The 11,263-nt window shown below is 46.5% G+C and overlaps 1 protein-coding gene across 1 annotated transcript in view; it reads right to left on the bottom strand.

The window, feature by feature from the left end:
- Positions 1-3,603: 3,603 nt before the first annotated feature.
- LOC106601533 (voltage-dependent calcium channel gamma-2 subunit) overlaps positions 3,604-11,263 on the bottom strand; it is a 59,707-nt gene continuing 52,047 nt past the window's right edge. The window contains exons 3-4 of the mRNA XM_045715265.2: positions 7,127-7,267; positions 3,604-4,947 (exon numbers count right to left, since the gene is read on the bottom strand). Coding sequence (XP_045571221.1) covers positions 4,415-4,947; positions 7,127-7,267 — 674 coding nt within the window. The 3' untranslated portion in view covers positions 3,604-4,414. The remainder of the gene's footprint in view (positions 4,948-7,126; positions 7,268-11,263) is intronic.

Genomic DNA, 11,263 nt, shown 5'->3' with positions numbered 1-11,263 from the left:
AGAAAGGACTTGACTCTTCAAGGGCACGTCTAGCCACTCCAGACTCTAACTCTCCACTGTCAGGATGGGAGACGGGGATAGAGGGATGAAGAGAGGATGGCTGTTGAAGCCACAGAGAATCCAGTGGTAAGGAGCTCATTAGGAGTGTGGCCCACAAATGCATCTTCCCCCGCAGTGAGCTGGGACTCTCGTATGGACGGACACCACCGCCACGCTGTCAATTACATTTCAGTGATGTCAACAGCACTTCCCTCCTTTCATCACATATCCTGCATTCTAAGACAGAGAGAGAGAGAGAGAGAGATAAAGAGAGAGGGATGGGTGAAGAGGGAAGGAGAGATAGAGGGAGAGAGATGTTCTGCATTCAAGAGAGCAAGCAAAAACAACAGAAGAGGGAGAGAACATAGAGAGACAGACAGAGAGAGAGCGAGAGGAAGAGGAAAGAGATGAGAACGTAGAGGAGAGGGGGCATATAAGTGGGAAGAGGCATGGTGATAGCAAGAGTCAATGGGGGAAGACGGGTGGGAGAAGGGAGGAGATAGTATGTGAGTGTGTAAGTCACAGAGGGATAGAGAATGAGAAATTGTGCAGGAGAGGCAAATTAAGGACAAGCATGTCAGCCAGACAAGATGGAGGAAGTGAGAGAGGGAGGGACAGAGACAGAGATGAAAGAGAGAGGGAGAACGTCCATTCCCAAAACATAAAAAACTTGTGTGTGTGTGTACGGCTAGTATGACTCGATGTGGCTTCATGGTAATGTCAGTATCTCCTCTCCTCCACTTAGGATTTAATGTAACCCAGCCTTGTAAAATGGCTGCTCCTTATGAATTCTGAATAAAAATGCCTATACTGTACATAAAAAGCCCTATTCATTCAGAGTGCTTCGTGGACACATTCATAGACACATTTATGGAGAGAAGCTTTTGTCAGTGAACTCAGATAATACAGTGAATCAAGATCTCAGCACTTTGTCTAATAGAAAGAGTTTGGGGTCTTTTTCTTTTCCCCATGAACCTGCTGGTCCTTTAATTTGAATGGAGTTTGAGCCCAAATAGATTGCAGATGGCTCATTGCTCCCACACTGCACAGAGACCATAATAGGATCCCTTGAAGTTATCAGCAAAGTTAGTGCTAGTAGTAAAATACAATAATAAAAAAAAAATTGGGCAGGGACTCTGCTGTCCTAGCATCAGGGAGTAATGGGACAGAGAAGGGCTTTGACTGGCCTGTGCGGGAGCTGATCCCATACTCTTCATTGGCTCTCCTGGAGATCCATTTCATGAGCCATGCTGGACAGAGAGACACTATATTACTCCCTCTTCATGAGCCATGCTGGATAGAGAGACCACTATATTACTCCCTCTTCATGAGCCATGCTGGATAGAGAGACCACTATATTACTCCCTCTTCATGAGCCATGCTGGATAGAGAGACCACTATATTACTCCCTCTTCATGAGCCATGCTGGACAGAGAGACCACTATATTACTCCCTCTTCATGAGCCATGCTGGATAGAGAGACCACTATATTACTCCCTCTTCATGAGCCATGCTGGACAGAGAGACCACTATATTACTCCCTCTTCATGAGCCATGCTGGACAGAGAGACCACTATATTACTCCCTCTTCATGAGCCATGCTGGATAGAGAGACCACTATATTACTCCCTCTTCATGAGCCATGCTGGATTGAGAGACCACTCTATTGCTCCCTCTTCATGAGCCATGCTGGATAGAGAGACCACTATATTACTCCCTCTTCATGAGCCATGCTGGACAGAGAGACCACTATATTACTCCCTCTTCATGAGCCATGCTGGATAGAGAGACCACTATATTACTCCCTCTTCATGAGCCATGCTGGATAGAGAGACCACTATATTACTCCCTCCTCATGAGCCATGCTGGATAGAGAGACCACTATATTACTCCCTCTTCATGAGCCATGCTGGATAGAGAGACCACTCTATTGCTCCCTCTTCATGAGCCATGCTGGATAGAGAGACCACTCTATTGCTCCCTCTTCATGAGCCATGCTGGACAGAGAGACCACTATATTACTCCCTCTTCATGAGCCATGCTGGATAGAGAGACCACTATATTACTCCCTCTTCATGAGCCATGCTGGATAGAGAGACCACTCTATTGCTCCCTCTTCATGAGCCATGCTGGACAGAGAGACCACTATATTACTCCCTCTTCATGAGCCATGCTGGACAGAGAGACCACTATATTACTCCCTCTTCATGAGCCATGCTGGATAGAGAGACCACTATATGGCTCCCTCTTCATGAGCCATGCTGGATAGAGAGACCACTATATTACTCCCTCTTAATAAAAAATACACAAACACAGCCAGTGTTGCCACAGCCTCAGACCCTTTGGTTCCACTCAGAGGGCTGCTATTACGTGTCTGCCTCACACACTCACGTGTGCTCACATAAACACACACACGTTCATGCTTGCCACACACACACACACACACACACACACACACACACACACACGCACACCTCATTGCAGAGAAAAACGGGTGCATCAGGTCCTGAAAGGGATGCTTTTAGGGCGGTCGTGTAGAAAGGTGTCGTATATCATTTCTACATGGATAGCTCCAGCTACAGAGTCCTGGTTTTATTGCAAACCTGTGTTCCTTTTTCAGGAATGTCATGTCCTAGAAAGACACCACGCGGTGATGTGTCTTATGTGCTGTTTTATCTTTACAATCATGGTTTCTCCCATACTGTAGCCTAAAGACAGAAACATGCTTGTTAACACAAGTGTTAGTACATGGTAGAGAGTAGAGACACACAGAGAGACAGTGTGAGAGTGTATCAGAAACATAGAACAAGGGTGTTAAGTGTAAGGATACAGTAGGTTAGAGACACAGTGAAACAGGCTGATTTGTTCTCCTAGGATTGGTATTTTATTCATCAGGACTTGATGCATCCAAGTAAAGGATAATTCGGTTTTGGCACCTTTAAAGATTTCATTTTCAATTTCAACAACACATTGAAAATCAAAAGAAACAAAGAAATGACTAAGGCTGTGTGAATTTGAAAAATAAAATACATACATATATATATATTTATATAAAGAATTAAACCAAACCATTTAAAAAAATCTGTTTTTGTTCAATGTAGATTGTTTGGTTTCTTTCACAAAAGCATAAGATAAAATGAAGTAAATAAAAAAACATAAGAGAAAAAATACTCATGAAACATTACTAGTTTAAACGTTGGCGTCATCACTTTTTTCCCCTTCTAATTATCATTATCCTTTAAAACTTAAGTTTCTCAAGAGCAGATTTGCTGTAATTTTATAGCATGCATTTAATTTCAGAAAATTTAATTCACTTAGCTTCTCTTGTACTATTTCATATTTATCTTGTTGCTTGCCTTCTACGCAAGTATTTATATTTGTATTTGGCATCCTCTTCTTTTCCTCCCCCTCTCCTCCTTCTTTTTTCTTCAAGAAGTCGTGTTTGGAGTCTTTTTTTCTTGGTGTGAACTTTGACCCCATTGTTGTTGTTGGTGGTTTCTCTTGAGGGGTTCAACACTCCCATGACGACCCCCCCCCCCCCCCCCCCCCCCCCAAAAAAAAGAAAGCGAACAGGGACTCAGAAAAAGGCGAGAAGGTTCTATTAAAATAATCTCTATTTTTCTACTGTTGACTGTCTGCGTCTGTCTCTCGTCATGTTTCAGCAGCTCCGTAGTGTAGTGTACCTACAGTACTTTCTCTCTGGCTCTGTCATCCTTCCAGCAGATCCTAAAAGAGTCTTTTCTCGTGTTACCAACAGCACTTAGTTTAATTTACTTGTTTGTTTTTTTGCTTCAGTAAAGTCTGTATCTCTTGATTATTAACTTAATAATTTATTTATAAAAGTAATACACATATAGTACCTTTGTTAGAGTTTACAGACTGGGCTAATTCTTACTGAATCCCAAGCTGCAAAAATTCACAGTTTTAATGCAGAAAATAAATAAATGAATAAATATGACAACAAATCAGAGGCATATGGCAGGTGGTATGATGGGAAAGTACAGCAGCTTGTTGCACCACCAAAACTGTGGAGCCAAACTGTCAAAACCAAAAGGTTATGAAATCATGAATAGAATTTAAATCATAACCCTCCCTTTCAGTGCCCCACCCTCATCACGCATCCCCACCCATAAAAATTACTCAGTCTCTAAGGACAATCTGCCCCATTCTCCCAGTACTACCATTTACTCCAAAGGAACTCAACAAACCCCTTTAGACTCTCTCAACAATGGTAGATGGGAAAATCATGCAGTTGAATGAAATAAAATCATCAATCTCTATAAACATGGAAACTCATCCTGGCCTATGGTATATTAGAGACCTGGGTGGGGGCCTCCCTGACTCCGCTCCCCCGGGCTCTGCTCTCAGGGCTCCCTCATACGGGCGTGGTGCGGCGGTTGGCTGTGTTGGTGTTGGCCGAGTCTTTTTCCTTCTGAATACAGTTGTGGACCTGCAGGAAGGTATGGTCCCTCTCCGAGTTGTAGGTGGCGGTCGGCGTGCCCCCGGCCTTCAGGGTGTCCCGGGGCAGCGTGTACATGGAGATCTCTGTAGAGGGTAGCGCGCTGAAGCCCTTGAGGCCCACAGGCGAGGTGTCGCGGGAGTGCGAGGGGTCTGTGGACCGGGAGGAGGAGCGCGAGCGGTGCCGGTAGCGGTAACGGTAGGATGGGATGCGTGTGATGGCCGAGGCCTGGAGGTAGTCGGCAGCCCTGGCCCCTGCCCGGAGCTGCCGATGGCGGTCGATGAACATGTGAGCTGCCAGGACGCCCACCATCTCGGCCATTATGAAGGACAGGGCTCCGAAGTAGAAGGACCAGCCGTAGGAGTAGCTGTTCTTCTTTGAGTCGCTCTTAGAGGGGTCCCCTGCGTTGGCTGATATGTACACAATGATCCCGATGATGTTACTCAGGCCTGAGGGAGTGGGGGGTGGAGGGTTGGGGAGTTGGAGGGGCGGGATGAGAGAACAGAGGAATAATGTAATCGGTTAAGACAGGACATTTACCTTTTCTAGGCAAACCACATATGCAGTAGTCCTCCGTGAACCTGTTCTACAACTGATTGCATCTATCCACCACAGTGAATACGCCATTACCAAGACAAACCTTTTGAGACAAGTGCCACGGATTCACCAAAGGATAATGTACATAAATACTGAACTTCTCACTGTTTTAAAAATAGGACTGAATACGACCCAGAAATATGACCCAAGCCAGAGCCTCTGCCCTTATAGTGTTTAAGAACAAAGACTGAGATCCAGAGTCAGATCAGTTGGGACAGCACATAACATGATCACACATGTGATTCACATAGCGATCACAACCTATGATAGGGATAATAATCATATACTCATATACACTGAGTGTACAAAGCATTAGGAACACCTGCTCTTTCCATGACATAGACTGACCAGGTGAATCCAGGTGAAAGCTATGATCCCTTATTGATGTCTCTGGTTAAATCCACTTCAATCAGTGTAGATGAAGGGGAGGAGACAGGTTAAATAAGTATTTTTAAGCCATGAGACAGTTGAGACATGGATTGTGTATGTGTGCCATTCAGAGGGTGAATGGCCAAGACAAAATATTGAAGTGCCTATGAATGGGGTACAGTTGTAGGTGCCAGGTGCACCGGTTTGAGTGTTTCAAGAGCTACAACGCTGTTGGATTTTTCACACTCAACAGTTTTCTGTGTGTATCATGAATGGTCCATCACCCAAGGGACCAGCCAACTTGACAGAACTGTAGGAACATGGGCCAGAATTCCTGTAGAACACTTTCGACATCTTGTAGAGTCCATGCCCCGTCAAATTGAGGCTGTTCTGATGTTGAGGTCTAAAGTTTTGTACACTCAGTGTATATATATCTACTTTGACTGTAGCGTTTGTCACGGGGAGAGAGAAGTGTGTGACACAGTAGAGCTGGGATGATGGATCATTGGGAAAGTATGTCAGGGACACCATATTTTTAGAGTTGAATCCCAATGGGTAGCTTCTAGCCCAGCACCCAGATCAGGAGAAAATAAGTGGATAAAGAGGGAAGAATGGAGTGTGTGACTTGTGGCTGCTGCTGAGTGGAGGCTGAGAGCTGACTGAGGAGTTGCAGTACTGGGGATGACCAGCAGAGAGAGATAGACTGCTTGTGCACTGCACTTTAGCTGGATTAGTCAACAGTCTCTTCTTTGCTGGATTTACATCCATCTGTACAACTGTTCTGTGTAAGTGAACCATAATAACATTTCATGTTAGTGACTAAAAAGTAGTGACTGAAAACATTTGCATTTGTGTACACTTTGTATCAATGAAACCAACTCATTTAAAGCTAGTCTCCCTAATTTAACCCCTACTGTCCCTCTCCACCATAGTAACTGTTTCTCTCTTTCTTTTTCCCAGTCTTCCTTCCTCTCTTCCTCTACCTGCCCTAGACACACACCCCTTCCTCTCTCTCTTCCCCTCTCTTCTCCTCTCTCTTCCTCTCTCTTCTCCTCTCTCTTCCTCTCTCTTGTCCTCTCTCTTGTCCTCTCTCTTGTCCTCTCTCTTCCTTTCTTTCTTCCACTCTCTCTTCCTCTCTCTCTTCCTCTCTCTCTTCCCCTCTCTTCTCCTCTCTCTTCCTCTCTCTTCCTCTCTCTTGTCCTCTCTCTCTCTTCCACTCTCTCTTCCTCTCTCTCTTCCTCTCTCTCTTCCTCTCTCTTTTCCTCTCTCTCTCTTTGTTTCTTTCTTCCACTCTCTCTTCCTCTCTCTCTTCCTCTCTCTCTTCCACTCTTTCTTCCTCTCTCTCATCCTCTTTCTCTTCCTCTCTCTCTTCCTTACTGTCTTCCACTCTCTCTTCCTCTCTCTTCCACTCTTTCTTCCTCTCTCTCATCCTCTTTCTCTTCCTCTCTCTCTTCCTTACTGTCTTCCTCTCTCTCTTCCTCTCTGTCTTCCTCTCTCTCTTCTACTCTTTCTTCCTCTCTCTCATCCTCTTTCTCTTCCTCTCTCTCTTCCTCTCTCTCTTCCCATCTCTCTCTTCCTCTCTCTCTTCCTCTCTTTCTTTCCCTCGTTCTTCCTCTCTCTCTTCCTCTATCTCTTCCTCTCTCTCTTCCTCTCTAGACTCACCTGCAGACACAAAGAAGATCCCTGCGCTGAGGATGATGTTGTGGCGTGACTTGTAGAACTCGCTGGCAGCTATACACAGGCCTCCCATGAAGAGCAGGATGACACTGAGGATGGGGAAGATGCTGGAAGCTCGTACCGCACCTGAGAACAGATAGAGGACAGGAGAGGAGGAGAATAAAAGAGAGGGCGGACAGGGGGGTTATATAGGGATAGAGAAGAAGAGAGAGATAGGATAAATAAAATGGTAAATATAGAGAGAGAGATAGGAGAGGAAGAATAAGAGCGGAGAACAGTGAAAAATGAGGGAGAGAGAAGAGAGATGTGGCTCCCTATCTGAGCCACATCATAATCAACACTGCATCAGCGCTGTGAAAGTCTTGATCAACACCAGCCAGTGAGTGTATCTCCTCAGTGAGCCTCTGTTACCCAACGTTATGTAATCACGCCACCTGACTACACACAGCACAACACAACACTCAGTTAGCACACACAGCTCCCCAGATTGGAGCGTTGCATTACGCCATGTCATGTAGTGCAAATGACATTAACTCCACCAGAGCTCCAGGGGCCTAGCCTGTGGGGTAATGGGGGGCGATGCTCTTCAAACCAAGCTCACGTCCTTGGCTGATACTGGTACGGATGACAGAGCAATAACTAAAGGGTTTAGGTACTGATGACAGGGCAATAACTGAAGGGTTGAGGTACTGATGACAGAGCTAGAACTGAAGGGTTGAGTTTCTGATGACAGAGCTAGAACTGAAGGGTTGAGGTTCTGATGACAGAGCTAGAACTGAAGGGTTGAGGTACTGATGACAGAGCTAGAACTGAAGGGTTGAGGTACTGATGACAGAGCTAGAACTGAAGGGTTGAGGTTCTGATGACAGAGCTAGAACTGAAGGGTTGAGGTTCTGATGACAGAGCTAGAACTGAAGGGTTGAGGTACTGATGACAGAGCTAGAACTGAAGGGTTGAGGTACTGATGACAGAGGTAGAACTGAAGGGTTGAGGTACTGATGACAGAGGTAGAACTGAAGGGTTGAGGTACTGATGACAGAGCTAGAACTGAAGGGTTGAGGTTCTGATGACAGAGCTAGAACTGAAGGGTTGAGATACTGATGACAGAGCTAGAACTGAAGGGTTGAGGTACTGATGACAGAACTAGAACTGAAGGGTTGAGGTACTGATGACAGAGCTAGAACTGAAGGGTTGAGGTACTGATGACAGAGCTAGAACTGAAGGGTTGAGGTACTGATGACAGAGGTAGAACTGAAGGGTTGAGGTACTGATGACAGAGCTAGAACTGAAGGGTTGAGGTTCTGATGACAGAGCTAGAACTGAAGGGTTGAGGTACTGATGACAGAGCTAGAACTGAAGGGTTGAGGTACTGATGACAGAACTAGAACTGAAGGGTTGAGGTACTGATGACAGAGCTAGAACTGAAGGGTTGAGGTACTGATGACAGAGCTAGAACTGAAGGGTTGAGGTACTGATGACAGAGCTAGAACTGAAGGGTTGAGGTACTGATGACAGAGCTAGAACTGAAGGGTTGAGGTTCTGATGACAGAGCTAGAACTGAAGGGTTGAGGTACTGATGACAGAGCTAGAACTGAAGGGTTGAGGTACTGATGACAGAGCTAGAACTGAAGGGTTGAGGTTCTGATGACAGAGCTAGAACTGAAGGGTTGAGGTACTGATGACAGAGCTAGAACTGAAGGGTTGAGGTACTGATGACAGAGCTAGAACTGAAGGGTTGAGGTACTGATGACAGAGCTAGAACTGAAAGGTTGAGGTACTGATGACAGAGCTAGAACTGAAGGGTTGAGGTACTGATGACAGAGCTAGAATTGAAGGGTTGAGGTACTGAGGAGCATTAAGGTGTTGAGGATGGAACCCACAGGTGAGACTGAATGTCGTGCTGAGGTCTATAGAGCATAGAGGAAATACTTCAACCTCCTCAGGTCACCCTTGCTCATCCTTCCTTCCTTCTTCCTTATGCCTCCCTCCTCTCTCACTCCCCCATCCTCCCTCTCCTCATATTCTCTCTCTCCTGTTTAACATGCACACTTAAACTTTCATCAGGCTGGTTACATTTTTTCCACCCCTTTTTCACTACTTCACCTTGCCTCTCTGCGCGGCTGCCACCTCAGCACTTTCCCCAGCTTCTCCCCAAAATGCTGACGCCGTCGCCAGGGCTGGGTGGCTGCGTGCTGAACTTTGCCGCCTGCACCCCCGCGGGGACCCGGGGCTCCTGGCGGCCCAACTGCCTTCCCTGCCTACCTGCTGCCCGCCTCCCTCCCTTCCCCTCTCATCCTTCCCCCATGTCCTAACGCGCCACATCACACATCACACAGCCTCCAATCCCCTCCATGCACGGTAGGGGAGAGGAGAGCCACGGTGAGCCCACAGGCACCCTGGGAGATGGCAGTAGCAGCAGCAGGCCGACAGCTGAGGAGGACTGGGCCAAGTGGTGGCCACGGCTGGCTGGGTCACCATCACTCACTCACCCTCCACTGGGCCCACAACAGTAACTACAGTAAGACTGGAGACAGGAGAGACTGAGGAGGCCCTGTAGGGTACTGAGGATGGATGTTCATCAAGACTGTATTGATACTGTATGTGGTTGTGGAGTTATGTATTACTAGTCGGAAATGTAATTTGTGTTTTATGCCATTATTATTTGAAATGCTGTATCTCTTTCTTCATCTCTCTCTCTCTGTCTCTCTGTCTCTGTCTCTCTCTGTCTCTGTCTGTCTGTCTCTCTCTCTCTCTCCCTCTCTTACCCTCTCCCGCTCTCCCGCTCTCTCTCTCCCTTTCCCCTTCTTTCTCTCTCTCTCCATCCCTTCATCCTCCTCCTCTCCCTGTCCTTGGAGCAGAGGGAGTAGTGTGGTGTAGTTACAGGTGGCGTGGTGATTAAATATGAAGTTGTCCTGGGAGTTGACCCTGCTCTTTTGTCCCCCTTCTCACACCTCCCCCTCCTCCCTCCATCCCTCCAATCCGGCTCACGTTAACCCTGGAGATATTAAAATGGCCAGTTACTCTACATTACCTGGGAGAGGGCAGGGGGGCTCTTTCTCATCCATCAGCTTCATTTGCACCGACAAAAGAGGGATAAAGGGCCAGACAAATTGTATTGATTGTTGACAGAGAGAGTTTTTAATACTGCAGCTCTCAAGGTGACGCCAATGTGAAGGAAACCTCAGAGAGAGAGAGAGAGAGAGAGAGAGAGAGAGAGAGAGAGAGAGAGAGAGAGAGAGAGAGAGAGAGAGAGAGAGAGAGAGAGAGAGAGAGAGAGAGAGAGAGAGAGAGAGAGAGAGAGAGAGAGAGAGAGAGAGGAGCCAGCTCAGTGGTTGCTGGGTAAGTTTGCCACGTTGCGTAAAAAAAACTGCACATTAGGCTGAGTTGAATAATTTAGCTCTTTGGTATGTTCAGCTATCATTTGGGCCTTGTTAAAAACCGAATGTCATTCTTTATTAAATGCATTGCTACATTTAATGTGCTTTGAGTCAAAGATTTAAGAATCACTTACTGGACTGAGAAGCAGCTGGACTCCCAGGCAGAACTCCCTAGGTTATGACCGCAGGGGGAAATCTTGAAAGCAACTATAGTATAGACTTTCGATAGGGAGCTTTTCAAGGGCAAGAGAATGGTATCAGTCAGCCCAGTGCCTATGTATTCTCTTTATATTACCCACCATGCTTAGCAGCACACTCCAAAGTGCACTGACCTTCACAGTAACCTCCCAGCATGCTGTGCCTTCCCTCGGTTCAGGCTGCCGTTTGCTGCGCCAAGTGCCCCTGGGTTTGGCTATGCACGCTCTACCTCCGAAACGAAGAAAGGCTGGGGTCCCTGCAGATTTCTTACGCCAGAACTCACTCTATTTTACTATAATGTTGAATATGTCAGTGAAGTGTTCGCTTAGTGGATGTATGAAATTCAGACAGGTGTTTTTATGAGGGCTCCTGTTCCTTCGTTCCAGTGAGGGCATGAGTGAGGGCTGGAGATGGAAGTTCTCGGAGGGAGACGGAGAGATAACTTTGCCCCAAGGCAGTGAGTGCTGCTACCTCCACCCAGTGAAAAATACCTCAGTGTTGCCAAATATCGGAAGTTTCACATCTTCTTTGGTTCTTTTATGCGTCT

The sequence above is a fragment of the Salmo salar genome, chromosome 03 (assembly GCF_965601325.2).
Source record: "Salmo salar chromosome 03, fSalSal1, whole genome shotgun sequence".
NCBI lineage: Eukaryota > Metazoa > Chordata > Actinopteri > Salmoniformes > Salmonidae > Salmo > Salmo salar.
This window is presented reverse-complemented; position numbering and strand designations above follow the sequence as displayed.